Consider the following 18,920-nt stretch of genomic DNA (forward strand, 5'->3'; position numbering starts at 1 on the left):
GAAGCAGGCTCTGAGTGTGCCCTTACCTCAGATCAGCATGGTGTCTCACATCCTGCTTCCTGTAGCCAAGCAGAAGATGTCAGTGCCTGCTGCACCTCTATCAGCACTTTCCCCTTTACCGTATCAGGCCATACGACGTGGGCAGCGCCATCCTCCCCTCACATCAGCATCAGTTCACGGAAACCACGACGCCTTGGGGGTCAAGGGTGACACATATGGTTCTTCGCTGGACAGATGATCAAGCTATACAGTGCTTTACATGTTATATAAAATGTATTCTTTCATGTATATTTTCTCTAGAGAGCATTGCCATTTCTCTGCCTTTCTTCCTGAGGAGTAAATGTTATCGCTTTGTTTTGGTTAACTGGATTGATAATACGGAGCTCAAGCTCTCTTCAGCCTTGATGTGATGTTATTTGGTGGTGTTCTGTGTGTGTGCGTTTGACTTTCTACGTAGGTCCTGACCATTTGGAACAACAACACACAGACGCATAGGAGGGCGCCTCCTCTAACCTGCGAGGTCACCACAAGACCTAAATCTAAGGATCGGTGACAGCTATCCTAACTAATGGCGATAGGCACCTATATCTGCTCACTTGTGTAAAATTGTTTAGGGTTTTATGTTCTCTTAGCCAATCAGATGTATGATGATGCTATGCATGCCCTTGCAAAATGGTATAATTGGTGTATGATTTTGTGTAAGGTAGAGTTGGCTTGCGACCTCCCTCGTGAGATTTTGACGCCCGCTCTACCAATGAAACTGCAAACTATTCTTCAGTAAATTTTTATCTTTTTGATTGAACTCCACGACTCCTGGTTCTTCTTTCATCATATCTGGTCTCGGGTCTTTTAACTGTTACCCCCTAACACTCACTAATGTAGTGGTAATGTAGATTTGATTAAACACCTTCACATGTCTACTTCCCTTGGCCCTGCTGCATCTTTTAACATTCACCTTGTAGCACTAAACCATCTACCCTATCACTGGCATGCTGCACGTCATCTAATCACTGGCATGCTGCATGTCATCAACACTCAGACTCACTTAGTCTTGCCTGCCTGTGTGTTGTCCCATGACTGTCATTGTGCTGATGCCATTTTGTTGTATGTGAATGTGTCTGAAGCTCCCATACAGGTTCTTAGTGGTGAGGCCTCCATCTCCACCGGCATTGTCCTCCATCCCTCCCCCACCCCTCTCACCACCACCACCACCTCCTCAAGTTGCGGCTGCTCCACCTATGCTCGCGGCTCTAGCTCGGGCTTCGGCGTTGACCAGGGAGGAGCCCTGTTGCGTCTCAGTGGAGTAGACACCATCTGGGGAGGCCACCCTGGCACCAGCGAAGAGGAAGAGGAAGGAGAGGAAAGTGGAGTAGCCCGCAACGCCCACTCCTGCTTCGGTACAAACACACACACATGCCCGTACTCATGGACGCACAACTCAGTGGAGTTGACTGTGTGTTTGTTTGTGTTGTTTTTTCCCCGTCACAGTCCTGGTTGCCTGAGAGCTGGCGGACAGCTCTCACCAGGGAAGAGCAGGAGTGGATCGGCCGGGAGCTGTTTAAGCCAGACAGCGAGGGGAGGAACAAACTCACCACAGACCTCAAGCTGTGGTGGGACCCCCCCCCCTCAGCCCCGGCCGAGTTACACTCAGCCACCTGCCTCACCAGCTGCCTTCTTCACGTGTCAGCTGTTCCTCTGGACGCCCCTGCGTCTGTGGGGCGTCCGGCCGACATGCTGTAATAGGGCCTTCACGAAGTGTGGGCTCTACAGGACCATCCGGAGGGTTCTGGACATCAACGGCTGATACTTGATGGCCACAGAGTACCTGGAGTGCTGTCGGTGTAAGAGGAAGGTAGCTGCCGCAGGAGGTCGTAGGTCAGCTGGGAGAGGGGCATCGCGCCCTCTTCCCGGCAATCCTCACCTACAAGTAAGTAGCTATCTGGACACGGTCACCCAGCCACCCAGGTGTGTCTGTGTGTGGCTCTTCTGTAACACATGATGTGCTCCTCTGTAGGCTTGCCTGCGACCGGCGGGTGATCATCCAGCTGCGTGAGCGTACTCGGGGGAACAGCGCCACGCAGCTGTACAAGAAACTCTGTGAGGCACACACAGAGGCCTGGATGCGGCGGTCCATACACTACCTCAGCGTCATGGAGCCCTTCATGTCGCGAGGTGTTGTGCGCAGGTGCACCCCACCACTGAAACCACCACCCGTGCCCCAGTACGCGTGGCTGTTACTGGTGTACTGCCACGACATCCTCTCCTGCGTGGAGGACGTGAAGGCCCGGGTCACCTCCGTCTTTGGAAAGGTTCTGAAGATGGATTCGACCAAGAAGGTAAATGTGGTGCTATAGCGCAAGCGGAGTATCATGCTCTGGAAACTATTCTTGCAAGAATAAATATCTTTTAAGGACAATTTGAATCTTGATGTCTCTTAAACTGTGATGCTGTTTGTTTAATTATTGTTTTTGCCACAACACAGGTGACCCGGAAACTCGCCAATGCTGCCGCTCAGACCGCAGCGTGGGCAACTAACGTTGTCAATGAGCACGGACAGGTGCTTATGTCCGTGCTCATGGACCCCGAGGCTGCTGGCCTGTTGTCCATGACTGCGGGGTTAATGCGGCGGTATCGGGACGCTGGGGTGGAGACACCTCAGCTCCTCTACGTTGACCGGGACTGTTGTTCGTCCCACGGGGGATCTAAGACAGCTGACATGTTCAGGAAGTGGGACAAGCTGGTGGTCCGGCTGGACATCTGGCACCTGATGCGGCGCTTCGCGTCAGGTGTCACCACCGAGAGCCACCAGCTGTATAAGCCCTTCCTGCAGCAGCTGTCTTCGTGCATCTTCCAGGGCCCAAGTAGTTTACCCTCCCCGCTACAGGGACAGGCCAGCTTGGGGGGCGCTTCATGGCAGCGAAGCCAAGCCGCACCACTATACCTGGTGTGGAAAGCTTGAGACGGTAAGGCTCTACACTTCCATCATACATTTCCCTGATGTACACACAAGCTGCTTTATGTAATATTGCTCATTATCATGCTCTTATCTGTCATTGTTTTTGTCTATTGTCCGCAGCTGCCTGGTCGGACAGACCTCTGGACCTGCCAGCAGTCTAAGCGCAAGCAGGCTGGTAGAGGTAATATACACCCAGCTCTGCCGCTTGATCACCTCGGGCACCCGTGCGCACGGTGCCCGGAGGTTGCGGTGGGACAGCGTACTGCTTCGGTACCAGCACATCCGGGACCTTGTGCTGGGCCACCAGAGGCTGATGGCTTGGGTGCCCATACAGCTCTATGAGCTGAACTGCAGGACCCTCTCGTTGTGGTATGTTTGATGCTTTGGGCAGTGTTATGGTAATGACATGCTTGAATCAAAATTGCACATGTAACTAAAATACTATGTTGAAATCCGTTCTCAGGTTCACCAGGACGCAGCGGGAGAAGGAGAGGACTGTGCAAGCTTCAGGCGTTGCAGCAGAGGGACGACCACCAGCGGCAGGGGGTTCGGCGGTGGCAGCGCCAGCATCCACGCCGGGCCCAGCAGCGGTGGATCCTCCTCCGGCAGCAGCAACGGCGGTGCCTAAAGGCCAGGCGACGACAGCCGAGTCAAGGGCAGCGGTAACTCTGGCAGCAGCACAGGTGCCTGTTATGCCAGCGCCAGTACGTTTACTGGCGCCTTTACAGCCTGCCCCCTCAGCTGCTGTCCTGGCCGTACCACCGGCTGCTGCAGCTGCAACAGGACCTTTTCTAACTACACAGCCTCTCCTTCTGGACCTCTCACTGCCCCAGCAGAGTGTGAGGGTGCTCCCCCTCCCAACGCTCCCCCGGACAACGCCAGCCCCACACGTCCTCCCTCTGCCGCCGCACATCACGCCGGCCTCCCCCTCTTCAGCCTCTCTCTACGTACAAAACTGAATGGCAGAGGGCAGCGGCAGGAGCAGTCGTCGCTGCCCGGGCCGGCGTGCCACAAGTACAAAAGTGCAAGAAATGCGGCCAGCCAAAGCGGAGCGAGACCAGACACACCCGCTACGGTAATGTACATTTTTGCTCTGCCGCGGCGGGTAAGAGTGTGGAGGACTGGCTGAGGGAGATGAAGGACAGGGACCAGGGTCGATCCCCGGACTGATTTCGCATTCTCGCTGGGGCAGGTATAGTTGTTTGCAGTGTTGTGTGTGTTTTTTAAGACATTGACTTTCCCCTCCGCAAGGACCGGGACCTTGCTGCGGTGTGGAGGCTTCCTACAAACACCGGTCCAGACCTGCCACAACTCTTCTACAACACAGTGGCACTATGCTTGAAAAAACAGTGTATCCCATTCACACCTGTATAACATTGTCATGCCTTTGAACTATTCTGATTCTTTGCACTGACAAGTTATATAGGCCTATACTGTGTGTCTGCTGCCTATCATATGGTTTAAGAAAAACAAAAAAACATTGTCTGTCCCATTCATACCTGTATAACACATTGTCATGCCTTTGTGTTGTTCTGATTTTATGCGCTGACAAGTTATATAGGCCTTTTGGACATGTGGGTATGTTCATTAATGTGGTCACTGTCTTTGAAGTTACGTCCAGTGGCTGCGATACAAGATACCGGACTGCCGTTGGTGCTGGCTCATCTGCTGCTGCCACTGGCTCTGTTGCCGCCACGTGGTTAAATAAAAAAGCCTTGTATGCCACAGGTACTTCACACTGTAATGTCGCTGCGTTATGTATCCATGCATGTCTGTACTGAGCTCTTATACTATGTGTCTGTCTGCTGTCATTGATGTGGTTTTCTCTGCACAGAACAGTTATGCCATGTGTCTGCTCTGATGCTTTATTATTATTATTATTATCATGTTTTATTGTATTGTAGTTAAAAATAAATAATCTTTTTCACACTGTAGCCTACTGCTGCTCTGTTTGGTGTTTTCAGCATCTATACATCAACAACAACAACTACAACTGTTATTTAATTGATATTTATTGTACCGAAGAAAAAGGTGAAATAAAATACATGGCTTGTAACTTTTATTTATACATTGCACATTTATACATTGTCATAATATAAATATATTATAATGTTTAACATAGCAGATTTTAATATTTATGCACGGGTTAGAGCACTTTCCTTGGTCGGGATTCGAACCTGCGATTAAAGGGGGGTTCATTTGTACAACTGGGCATGCGCAAAGGTGCTACTACGCATGCATGCGCAAAAACAGAGAAGAATGATCAATGAATAAACTCAATGAATAATAACAAATATGTTACTAAAATGTATTCAAACAATTTAAACAGTTTTAGCTAAACGAATATAAATAAAAAATTATAAAAACACTTTACATTTTCATAAAGCTGAAGAAGTAGTTATTTATGCAATGATAAAAAACAATCCAAAAAGTAAATAAACAATCCAAAAAGCAAATAGTTTAAGTTGTCAAAAACAAAACCCTCCAGGATCCTTCAGTGATAAACTACAGGGTAAAATTAAGCTTCACACCCTCACAGAGACGAGAGGAGTTACAGGCCAGATGAGCCTCTGGGCCACAATGTCACAGCATATGTACAGTTAGTCTGCTTTCCAGAGTTTTATTCATACTAAATTCATTTAAAATCATAATCTTAAAAGTTTAAATTAGATCTTTTAAAATGAAAAGACTGTTTAAATCAAATCTTTATTAAATGTTTTATTAAAATCTTCTATTTATCTTCTTACAAGACTTCTGTATGATATGTATCTGTATTATGTATGATTTTTTACTAAACAGCGTCTGTTCAAAAATAAAATGTTTTAAAGCAAAAACTGTGCTTTGGCATCTTAGATCCCATTTATACAAAAATATTTCTAACACAGTATTTTTGTCCATGCACATGAAACATGCTGTCAAAGTTTGTCAAAAGTTTTGTTTTGTTTTAAAGAAAGCCTTTGTGGCCCACGGGTAAAGTTTGTTTTGAGCGAATATTACATTTTATTCATCTTAATTCAAAGCATGATCTTACTTCTACGGTAGCTATGATCTATTACACTTATAAGATGAATATATTTTAAGATAAATTTTTTTTACTTTACTTGTATCTCCCAAACTATCCTTATTCAATGTGGAAACACACAGGGTGAAATATATGTAGAATTTTAAAATGTTAGCATTTGTTGATGCGACAGTTTGTCTGTTGGCCGCTTGAACAGACTTTGGGGAGAGCTGATGATACTATAGCAGGAACCATGACCTTTGGCCTCCTAGATTTTGGAGTCTTTTTTTGTTAAAGTTAGTCTTTAAAAGGTACGCTGTGTAGGAATTTCTCCCATCTAGCGGTGAAATTATATTTTGCATTCAAACGAATAGTGCTCTCTAGCGCTTTTTCAAATGCGTGTTGCAACTACGGTAGCCGTTATGTGCCAAGAAGCTTTGACAACATGTCTTCCAATAGCACTTAATCGAGTTTAACTATACATGTTATGCTGACTATATGAATTACACAACCAAGCAATGAAAAAAAGCTTGTAATTTAGACCGTAACATTGACTTACCTGTCGAGAAGAAAGCAGGCAATTTCAGCGTCCCTTTCAAAGTCTTTCTCCCTCATTAGCTCTATCAAGCAGGGAAAAGCTATCCCGATATTTACCCTCGGTTTGAATTCGCCGGTCACGTTTCCTTTTAAATATTTGGTTTTGCTTTTTTTTTGCAGACGAGGATTCTTTCTCCTCTGGCTCGGCATAAGTATGATCTTGTATTTTGAAGTACCGTGCAGTGGAGCCTTTCAAATTTGCCTCTCACTGATCTCATTTTCCTCTTCAGCTGGTTTCAGTCAGATGGCTCTGAACGAAAACATGTTGTGGAAACGCGTTGAGGTAGGCTAGTGCTTTTTGTCCCTCTCTGCTATTATAGTTTTCAAGATGGCGGAACAACATGGAAACCTCCGTGGACTTACCCGTCCCATGTAAATAAAGATAAGAAATGATTCACGTATGAGGATAAGTCAGATCATTGGCAGAGGTAATTTTACACCGAGGACATATTTATGAATAAAGACGTTTTTAGCTAAAAAAATACTTAAACTACACAGTGCACCATTAATTTCAGATGTGTAAATTACAAAACAACACTTTTCAACCGTGTTAATCTACAATGGGTCTCCTGAGAATAATTAATCTCCCTTAAAAACAAAGATTAAGCTAAATGATACTACTTTCCACCATTTCCCCCAAAATCAAATACTCTATACAATTTGTATTACACTTTTTCAAAGGATAATCTTGCTTTTAAATTTGAAAAGCATTTCTTCATATTTGCTGTGTTCTGACATGTCATTAATAGGTACTTTTTCTTTTATAAAATGTACTTTTCTTATTTCTACAAAGGTTCATGCTACTTTTATCACCCTGATAAATGTTATTTGTAACCGGTTACACATGATATGTTATGCTAACTTTACTAACAGACCAGTGGGCTCAAAAGATTAGGTTCCTCTGGGGGGAGAGAGATGATGCAGCAGCAGTGAACACTCAGACAACAGGTTGAGGGTAAGAACAAGTTTGAATTTGTATTGAGACAAACGAAAGAAATGAATACAAAGTTTACTCAAAGTTGTTGATTTTTATACTTCTTCCTTTCAAGGTTTTATGACTGTTTATCGGTAAGGTAAGTTGATATTTCTCTTTAGTTTTATTCCATCTAATTGACTTATTTTCTTCCTTTTGATACCTAGTTGTAAAATAGAAATTTTAAATTAATCAACTGGTTGAACATAGATCCATATAACCTCACACAGATGTAAATAAAAGAAAATAGAAAAGTTAAACAAAACAAAATATCGTTCACTCTAAACGTAAATACCCAGAATTGTCCAACAGTCCGATATTTTCCAATGAACAGATCAGTTCATAAACTCAGTCCCAAAAGTCCATGGTACTTAATTCAGTCGTCCAATTCTGTCCTGGTAGAACAGAATGAATTGATGTGTGACTCTAATCCTACCGTTCAAAGATGAGCAAGTTAGAGTTGTGACGTTCGCGAACGAACCGATTCTTTTGAACGGCTCATAAACATGAACGATGGGAGCCGAGTCGCGGCGGGAGGGGAGCCGTTCTTTCTGTCGTTCTTTTTTTCCTATGCGTGTTTCACACAGATGCACACAAAGGCATTTACACTGGGCATTAACATGCAATCACCATGATCCGATCAAGCAGATCGGATCATTAGCCAATCAGGACACCGTGCGTTTATATTTGTTCATATTAAGTAGCCTCTGTATCTGGATAACCGATCGGATTTCTGTTTCCTGCATAATATTTAAATTAGGTCTGTAGCACGACACCAATAAGAGTAAAGATAATACAAATAAAGCAATGTCCCAATTGCTTTCACTCACTTTACTTTCCTGTGCAATCTCCATCCTTAAATCAAATTACGTTTTTTTGAATGAAGGAATATTTAGGAATATTAAGGAGTTGATCATACAAAAATAACCATATAAGTCACATCATCGATCATCGGGTGATGTCCTATTTGCAAAGTTTATAATTAATAGTATTATTAACAATCCCAGATAGCAGACCGATGTCGATTCAACGTTGATTTTTAGTTGTAAAGGTTAGTATCAATCATCAATCAAATTTCAACGTTGAATCAACTTCAGAACGTTATTACACCGAAAATAAAACATTGATTCAACATTGAAATGCGGTTGAATGGCGTGTCTGACGTTGATTCAACGTTAATTCGATGAGCAAAACGATGTTGTTTCAATGTCACGAGAAACGTTGTTTCCACATTGATTCGATGTCAGTTTGCTATCTGGGATATTATAAGTAATAGTAGTAATAGTGGACTGTATGTAGACATTTCCATTTTATTTATTCTAATTTTATCTACAGTAGCCTATGATATATTTAAATATTTTTTTTTTAATCAAAATGTTCTTGTGTGGAAGTGTTTGTAGTAAAAGCTGTTTTGCACAGAAATTCATTGCAGCCGGCTTTATTTTTTATGTTTATTTGTGAGTAGGTATTGTATGAATAACATAAGTCAACATAGCTTTGCATACACACACTTTGTACTAAAGGTAAATCCAAAATACACATGACAAATGAGGTAATAATCAATATTTCAGAATAATTCAAACTCAGATATTGGTGTTTTAATTATTTGACTACAAATCTCACCTCATCATTCCTCCCACTGATTATTTCCAGGATAAGTGAGATGCCCCCAAGCTGGCTTCTTAAAACTGACTAAATATTTAAAAAGAGCCAAAAGAGCCGTTCAAAAGAACCAAGATCCGGATCCCCTCAAAGAGCCATAAATCCCATCTCTAGAGCAAGTTCAGTTTAGGGTTTTTCTTTCAACAGGGAAATCAAAGGATTCGTTACATGGGCTGCTCGCCAGTCCAACCCCACCTTTAAGCACACTGGAAGAGCTGAGACAATCCACAATCCAGGAATGATTCACACTTCGTTCGATTCTCATGAATGGATCACACTCATCAACTGAACATCACAGCACTCACATGGAAACAAAAGCAGAAGACAAAAACCTGGCGTCAGTTCTCGACTCAATCTGGAGCTTCAAATCTCCCGGAGCAGAACGAGCATCCGCTCGCGTCAGAGGTTCACGGAGAAAAGAAAGATCTAGAAAGCGCTGATCTCTAAAAGTGCCGCGATAGCGGACGATGACGTCACTCAAAATGCGATCTCATTGGAGGATTTGCAAAGGGAGATAACACTATTGGACATATTTATGACATTCAATATTTTATATTTCTATATAATTAATTAATTTGTTTGCAGTCTTATATTTGATCTGTCAGCAGCTTTAATACTTTAACTCTGTTTCCTAATGTAATATGTAACCCAGGTTACCAGTAGACAGGGACAAAATTAACTTCAAATTAAATAACAATGTTTATCATCACAATGTTTTCAGGAAAAAGCAGCGTTTTAAAATACAACTAAACAGGTGATTTTTCTTTTGACAGACCTACAGAAATGCATGTTGGTTTTAATTTTCAGGCATAGTGCAAACATGCAATGTTCGAGAAAGCTAATATTGGTAATCTTTGCGTGGTCATGCCCACAACGCAAAACTTTGTGTTGGGTGAGCCAGGCACCCAGCTTTACTAAAAGAAAATATTACGGAAGTCATTTTCAAACTGTAATTATACCATATTTTATTGATCAATATTATGGTTTCGTATTAATTTAAATGTTTGTTTGTTTGTTATTAACTGATACCTTTATTTTTTTAACTAACACTTTAACATCAGCACAGAATTAAAGAGATGTATGAGCTAATGGTGTTCTCTGACCCCAAATAAACAGATAATGGAATATACAGATAGATATGTGTGTAAATAGTTGTGCTTAAATTTTTGGATGTATTTTATACACGCCAACATATTTTTGTCGCACCGTAGTGATGCAAAGTACCACTCTCTTGTAAAGCCTATGGACTAACTTTAAACCGTAATCTTTTGGTTTAGTAGTTTATTTGAACATGTAAAAAAATAAAATATACATTTATAAAATAAAATATATATATACAGACATGCATACATATACAAAATTAAAATAGCAGCTAAATAAGGTCATGTACTTCTCAGCACAATCTTCCAAAATTATTGTAAGTAATTAAAATTTGAAATTCCCATGTTCTACCCTCTTTCTCTAATTTTATCCTTTAGTTAAATACAAAACAATTTGATGCTTCTCTTATACACACATCTTTTCATACACCGTATATCTACCTACAGTTCACATAAACCCATGCATTCACATAAATACAGATGCATACATACAAGCATACACCCACATTTACATTTTTTTTCCCTTTTCTTTTCTTCTTTCATTTCCATCTACAGTATCTTCTTAATTTCCCTCTATCTAGCAAATAAAATAATAACACCTCCATACTAGACTTAATATGTAGGCCAAGGAACCTGTATACAATACTTTCACCTCAAGTCCTTTTCGTATCCATTTAATATATTCAGTTTAAATAGTTTTTTAAAAGTACTTATTGTTGTACATGATTTCATCTCTTCATTGCAGCTGTTCCATACATTAACTCCTTTGGTTGTGATGCAGTGATATTTAGAATTTGTTCTTATACATTTCTTTTTAAATACAAATGTTCCTCTTAAGTGATCTTTGCTCTCTCTCATTTGAAATAACCCTTGAATACAGTTCGATAGCTGTTGATTATTTATTTTGTACATGATTTGTGCAGTTTTGAAGTCAACAATATCTCTGAATTTTAGTGCTTTTAATTGAATAAACAGTGGAGTAGTTGGTGCTCTATAAGTAGTTTTATTTACAATTCTTAAGGCTCTCCTTTGAAGGATAAATATAGGTTCAGTGTTGGTTTTGTAAGTGTTTCCCTATACTTCCAAACAGTAAGTAATGTATGGCAGTATGAAGGAACAATACAACGTATACAATGTTTGTTGATTTAATAGATAATTGGTTTTATACAATATAGCAATTGATTTGGATATTTTGGCCTTGATATAGTGTATATGTGGCTTCCAACATAATTTTTCATCAATTATTACTCCGGGAAATTTAAGTTATTTTACTCTTTTTATTTCAATATCATTTATCATAAGTTTTTTATTTAAGGTTGTGGCACGATTACCAAAAATTATAAATTTAGTTTTACTTAAGTTCAGTGTTAGTTTGTTTGCATCAAACCAGCTCTTCATCTTTTTTAATTAATTTTCCACTGTATCCAAGAGTTCCAAGATTCCAGATTTTCCCCAGAACAGATTCAATTAGTATCATCAGCAAATAAAATGGTTTTCAGTATTGTTGACACCTCCCATACATTATTTATATACAAATTAAACAACAATGGTCCCAGCACTGACCCCTGGGGGATACCACAGGTAATTTTCTTTATCTTTGAATTATGGTTTTGCAATTCAACATATTATTGTCGATTATGTAAGTAGCTATTTAACCAAGAAAGTGCTGTCCCCCTAATTCCATATTTGTGTAATTTCATTATCAAAAAATTGTTGTCTACTGTATCAAATGCCTTCTTAAGATCCAATAATATCCCCACTCCATATTTGTTTTGTTCTATTGCTATTGTTATTTCTTCCACAAATTGAATAAGTGCATGAGAAGTTGTCCGATTGGCCCTGAAACCATATTGCTGATCACACAGTATATTATGTTTAGTAATGAAATTATTGAGCCTTTTAGAGATTATTTTTTCTAGTATTTTTGAAAATTGGGAGAGCAGTGAAACAGGTCTGTAGTTTGAAAGTGTATGTTTTCCATCAGCCTTATATATTGGTATCACTTTTGCCATTTTCATTTTATCTGGAAAGAGATTGATTACATACATGCGTTACAGGTTTAACAACACAACCAATAATACTTTTTACCATAAACATGTCAATACCATTCCATTCAGTTGACTTTTTACTTTTAAAAGTTTTAACAATCTCTTTAATTTCTTTTTCATCAGTTTCCTTAACAAACATAGATTCATTAAAATATACATTCTTGCTTATCACATCATTTATACTGCCAGTCTTTGAAAACTCCTCAGCTAAACCTGGACCAACTTCAACAAAAAAATCATTCAATTAATTTGCAGCTAAGGTCATATCCTTAACTTCTGTATTGTTGTTTGTCAGAAAATAGTTAGTGTCTCCTGTTTTGCCTTTTTTTTCTTGATAATTTCATTCAACACCTTCCAGGTGTTTCTTATATTGCTTCTGTTGTCCTCCAGTAGTTAACTATAATAATTATTTTTATTGCTTCTTATGATTCTGGCTAATTTCTAAATAATTCCTTTATACAGGAATCCCATGTGTCCAAAACATCCATGTAAGATTCAAAAGACCAAATCACTAAGAAAAGAGGGTTGAAAAGCACCATTTATAATAAATACACAAAAGTGTGCAAATGATGGTTTTATTACTTCACTAGATTTAGACATCTTGTTTAGATAGCAGATATCGCTGTTTCACACTTTGTATGTTGGACTGTGTGTGTTTTAGGTGAAGACGTTTATTAGAGAGCCATCAACATGCAGTGTTTATAGGAATAAATGACAATTAAGAATTTAAGCGATAGTCTTTCTGTTTGACTAAATTGATACTTTGTTTAGTGCATCTTTCCCTCTAGTATAAACACGAAAATTAAGTGCATGCTGTTTTTTTTTCTGACAGAGATTTATCGATGGAAAGCCACTGAGTTCATGTTATATACAGGGCCCATTGTACTCAGAGACAGCATTCCAAGTGAGCTTGTCTCATAAAATGCTTGTCTCCTTTGTGAACCATTTTGGAGATCTTTATGGCAGGAATGAAATTGTGTTCACCATACACCAAGTAATACACCTTGCAGATGAGTACAGGCGTTTTGGGCCTCTGGATAATGTGTCTGGTTTTCCTTTTGAGAATGATCTAGAACAGGTCAAGCATATGTTACGTAAGCCACATTTACCATTGCAGCAAGTAGTAAAAATAATATCTGAAATCCCATGTGTGCACATCCCAGTCCCATTCAAAGAGTGCATTTTACATAGCCTCCATTTTGATGGCCCATTGCCTCCTCAGTTTAGCTTAGCTGAACAATACAAAAAAGTTACCACATATAAATTTACATTATCCACACAGGAAGGAGATAACTGCATACAGGTCGGAGATGCAATTGCTCTTGTTAAAAATATAGTTAAGAACAGATATTTGTACTGTATCAAAATTTCAAACATCAGGAGTCATACTTTTCATATCCCTGCATGTCTTCATTCATAGGGTGTTACAAGGTCTGGCAAATGCATGACAATCTTGGTGTTAGCAGACTGGCATACATCCAAAATAAATGTGTCCTCTATCCTGATAAAAATGGCTTCATTGCAATGCGTATGCTTCATATGAAGTGAGGTAGAGGTTTATTGTTGCTTTCCTGTTGTAATACCCTGTTATTTTGTCATTTGTGATCATTGGTCTTTTACAGTGTTAATATGGTAAATTTACAATCGTGGACATTTTTATTTGAACAAACCATATTTTCCAGAATTGTTGTTCATGTACCGAGTAAAAAACATGGTGCCAAATATTTTACAACACATTTGGAAAATATGGTTTAGGGTGTGGATGAGTTGGACAGTTACAGTACATCGAGTACAGTACATTCTTTTATCTTCTATCTTTTCATTTACCATCTTTGCTTTATTTTCTCAAGGTATCAAAATGGAAAACAAGCAGCGATGGTGCCTTGTTCAATTTAAAAATGGTTGCACTGAAATAGTTCCCCACAACTGGCTTCATGGTGACAAATTATCATGGCCACCATTCTCCACCAAAGAGAGATCAAAAAGTCATGCTGCAGTAAAAAATTACCTCCAGCCAGGTGACGGATGGATTTTGTATGAGCCAGTGAGACGTTTAATTAGTCATGGTAAGTAAACAACTGTTGAAGCAGAATTTCAGCAGGATAGTTTACCTAAAATTGTCATTAATTGCTCACCCGCATGTAATAATAATACATTTTATTTATGATGCAGTTTACATTTCCATGAAATCTAGTAGTTCCAAACCCATACGATTTTGTTCATCTTTGTTTTCATTCAACTTTTACACAAGTTGACACAGTTCCCTAGCACTACAGAATTATTCCAATATAACAATAGGCCTATATACATTCAACAAGCCAACATAAATACCAAACAAAGATAGATATAAAAAAAACTACTTTCAGGTAGGTCTAACAGTACTTTTAGTAGTAGTAGTAGTAGTAGTAGAAGCAGGAATTAAAGAGGTACAGTTTGAAGGTCCCCCCCCCCAACTTTATCTTAAGGGTGTCTTTTGAATGCTTTCAGATACTTATGACGAAGCCCAAAGAAGCCTGCAGAGATATATAAAAGACAACTGTGACACAACTGATATTCTGTCAGACGAGGAGTTCGATGGTCGACAATGACAAAGTCGAAGTAATGTTATTTAAATGGACAAATAATAAAGAAAGTGATCAAATTGTATTTATGATTCTGCCCATCATGCTGTCTGATTCTTTGTTTCAGACCTAACCCTATATATAGTCAGGATGTTGACTCAGAGGAGGAAGGCACTGAGGTTAAAAGAAAGAAGTTTGCTCACGCTCCAAGAATTGAGATACCAGGTATCCTGTTTGTTTATTTACTTATTTATTTATGTTTATTGTAGTCTGTATATTCAGATCCACTTACCCTGCAATATAGGAATATAGGAAGTTTGAAAATGCTGCACCATGGTGTAACATGATTGATAGAAAATTCTGGGTGTCTCATGTATTTATAAAATCAGTAGAGCTGCAGTAGAGAGATTTTTTTAGTCAACTAGTAGTCGTTCATTTATGCCATTGGTTGACTAATTGCATGTTTATATCTTTATATTTATCTGAGGTATGGATGATAGGCGAACGTTTGGATTTCTTGCCCCGAAACACTGTCATTACCACAAAGAACTCACAGACTGCGTGACTTCGCCACAAGCGGGGGTTTTTTCTGCAACTAACCGACTAATACAATTTTGGTCGGCTAAGCCACTTCTAGTCGACTATTAGGGGACAACCCTAAAAATCACCCACACTTAATGTAATGTGTGGCCAAGCAAGTCTAAAAATCATAAATACATTTTCAGCATTTTAATGATGATGTTATGTTTTTCCTTCTAAACAAGTCTGATGTTAATCAGGGACTATTTACTATACAGTGTCTGTCCCAGGCTTTAGTTGGCACCAATAATTAACTCCTTCCTCTACAGCAGGACCTGGAATTGTTGGTGCAAGCAGTGGGATGGGGAAATCCTTAGAGAGGTCATATAATGCCATTTTTGTACAAGCTAATATGATTATTTAGGGTCTAAATTAAAAGTTTGTAATATACTTTAATTAAAAATTCTTGCATATGTCTTTAAATGATTATGAGCTCTGCTCACCCCGCCCCTCTGTTCTGTGGGGCGTTTTTTACACAACACACGTGGAGTGTTGCCTTGACAAGAGTTGAGGCTATATTTTGAAGAATGGCAGCGGGAGTCTCTGAGGATAACATAATAACTATAACGCATTGTTCAGTATAAACGTGGAATTATTAATTATATTGAGAACGTCGTAAAAACATGCTGTAATGTAACGTTACCCTGAGTGTAAACATTAAGTCAGCCGCATTCATCGTGAAGCGTGCTAGCGATTTGCAAAGATTAATATAAGGATTATTATAAAGGTTAATTAAACGTTACACTCACTTCTTCTGGAGGTTCAGCAGGAACACGAATAGTTGGTACAGATCCTTTTTTCAGGAGCAGCTTCTTAGCAAAACCAGCTTTATATTGACCCTATTTGTAAAGCAGTCTGGTGAAAAATGATTTGCGCAAACAAAAAAACACAAGGTGGACCCCATAGACCTGCATGATATGACTGTCAGACAACAACGGTTTGACCTAAAAATATCAAAATTGAAAATACTGTGGAAACAAAGACACCTACATCTTGGATGCCCTTGAGGTAAGCTAAAACATATAAAAAATTAATTTCAAAGTGAACTATCCCTTTAAGAGTCTTTACGGAGTAAAGCTTTTGTAAAAGGTTATCTTATTAGATAACATTTGTAAAGGTTGTAAAAATGGTTGAACACAATCACTAAATAAATTAAACAATTGGATTATTTGTTTTAATTTTTGCTTGATATTAATTTTAGGATAATTGAACTTAATAGTTTGGACAAAATTAAGAATGTTAACCTGATTAAATTAAATGGCATTGAATTATCCTTATGTAATAAACTTAAGTTTACTGAAATAAACAATGTTTTATTAAATGCAACATAACCCAGTTACGTTGAACCTGTTGACATAAAAAGTTAAATAAATACAACATATATATATTTTTTTTCAACAAAATTTGTATTAAACATTACAAGGTCAAAAACATGCATGTGTGCATTGTTCACAATAGATCCATAACACACATTTAGAAAGTAGATCTTTTGTGCAAAGTTTAAGTTAACAATTACCAAAGATTAAAATGTTAAAGTTCAGTCCGTTTATTAAATTGTCTAGAGTAAAATTAAAATGCAATGTACCTATTGTATATAACCCTACACATCGACTTTTAAACAGTAATCTACATTCTGAATAAACCATTATTACATCTGTAACATACAGATTCTTTGAGGAGGCGTGGGAAAACTGGTTCCAATTACGGTCAAGAGCATGACTATCTTAACCCTTTGATACGTACGATCACACCGGTGTGATCAGTCTTGGCTGGTCCCTGGAGCGTACGATCACACCAGTGTGATTAGAACGTTCAGTGAATCACGTGATCAACTGCTAAATTCAAAATGTCAAACTTTTGCTTTTACTGCTTTCCCGCTTTGACTGGCACTGAGCCAGAGACAGACGTGCACAGTTCTCATCATTATCACAACTGTTCAGTGTATTTTAATGTTTATTTTAGGTTTCATTCACTTTAAATTACATTACACAATAACAAATATATAGTTTATTATTGTGCACTAATATTTATAACAGCAAAATAACCTTTTAAACATGATGTAATATTAATATTTATTCGAGTCAAACACACCTTGTAGATAAAAAGCCCGTTTCACACAGCAAGCGTATTTTTTTCGGCGTGCGTGCATGTTAATCAATGATTGGATTCACACCAGGAGCAGTGCATGAGCGTCAAGCAGGAGCGTCGCGTGAGATGCAGTGAAGCGGGAGTTACCGTCATATATTTCGGGAGACATGGATGATCTTGCATGTTGTAAATCCAGCAGGCTCCGAGTCCAACTCTCCATCAGTGTTGTAAACAAATAATGGCGGCGCCCATAGCCCGTGATATCTTACCGATCAACTAACATGATCTTTTTTTCTCTCTAAGTATTAAAACCTTATTAGGAGGTCCCTTACATATATTTAACGATGTTAATAACTACAAGTTTGTAAATATTTTGTATAAAAAAATAAAAAAGATTTTTAACTGTCATGCATTGCAAGTCTTTTTTTCCCGCTGACAAATGATGTAGAGCTGACGTCACCGTTACCTCACACTCGTTCTCATTTAAAGACACAACTTTAATCAAGCTCACCAACTTCAGAGAAAATGACAGAAAATGTATATAAAAGAAGACAACTGACAAATGAGGAAATTAAGGAATTTTTTTTTACTTCTGATGAGATTTTTGACAGCGAGGCAGAGAGTGACAGCGATGAAGATCTTCTCCCAAACCTTGAAGCTCTTGACAACATTGCAGATGAAGAGACGACACCAGTCCCAAATGAGGCAGAAGAGGTAAACTCATTGTTATGGCAGGCAACCAACCTTTTTAATCTTCCTGGCCCAGGCAATTTTGACAACCAGCTCTGTGGTGTGCAAAATCCACCAGAATCACCCAGTGAGGTCAATTGTTTTAAAATGTTCCTCACAGAAGATGTCATGGGAGAAATTGTGGAGGAAACAAACCGCTATGCCTCTGACTTGCAAGAAAGGGAAATTAAAGGAAAGCTGGTTAAATGGGTACCAACAAATATCTCTAAAATGTACACATTTTTAGTGTCAGTTCTCTTAATGGGGGTGATAAAAAAAAAACATCACTTCGTGATTACTGGAGCACAGACCCCATGCTCTTGACCCCATTTTTTGGGTCTTTGTTCCCACAGGATCGCTTCCTTCTGCTCCTCCGCTGTCTTCACTTCGCAAACAATGCGACAGCAGTTTCCAACGACCCGCTGAAAAAAATCAGAAACATATTCACTGCTCTCACCTCCTCCTTTCATCGCATTTTTGTGCCATACAGGGATCTGTGTGTGGATGAGTCTCTGATGAAGTGAAAAGGCAGGCTGGCATTTCGTCAGTTCATTCCATCTAAACGGCACAGATTTGGGGTAAAGTTTTTTGTTTTGTGTGATGTGCTAACTGGTTATGTGGAGGAC

General features: G+C 39.2%; 1 protein-coding gene across 1 annotated transcript; it reads left to right on the plus strand.

Moving 5' to 3' along the window:
* The first annotated feature begins 2,504 nt into the window (after window positions 1–2,504).
* LOC306999292 (uncharacterized protein) lies at window positions 2,505–4,779 on the plus strand. The gene is made up of 3 exons (XM_079613828.1): window positions 2,505–2,963; window positions 3,077–3,325; window positions 3,420–4,779. Exons 1-3 carry the CDS (start codon window positions 2,911–2,913, stop codon window positions 3,913–3,915), a joined length of 798 nt encoding a protein of 265 aa, XP_079469954.1. The 5' UTR covers window positions 2,505–2,910; the 3' UTR covers window positions 3,916–4,779.
* Window positions 4,780–18,920: the final 14,141 nt, after the last annotated feature.

Source organism: Phoxinus phoxinus (genome assembly GCF_949152265.1).
Source record: "Phoxinus phoxinus genome assembly, chromosome: 5".
In the NCBI taxonomy this organism is placed as follows: domain Eukaryota; kingdom Metazoa; phylum Chordata; class Actinopteri; order Cypriniformes; family Leuciscidae; genus Phoxinus; species Phoxinus phoxinus.

Excerpts from the sequence above, each read along its gene's own strand:
- LOC306999292 (XM_079613828.1), top strand. The coding sequence starts at position 2,911 with ATGGCAGCGAAGCCAAGCCGCACCACTATACCTGGTGTGGAAAGCTTG. Across the intron at positions 2,964-3,076 it reads GGTGTGGAAAGCTTGAGACG|CTGCCTGGTCGGACAGACCT; the intron begins GTAAGGCTCTAC and ends TATTGTCCGCAG. Across the intron at positions 3,326-3,419 it reads TGCAGGACCCTCTCGTTGTG|GTTCACCAGGACGCAGCGGG; the intron begins GTATGTTTGATG and ends ATCCGTTCTCAG.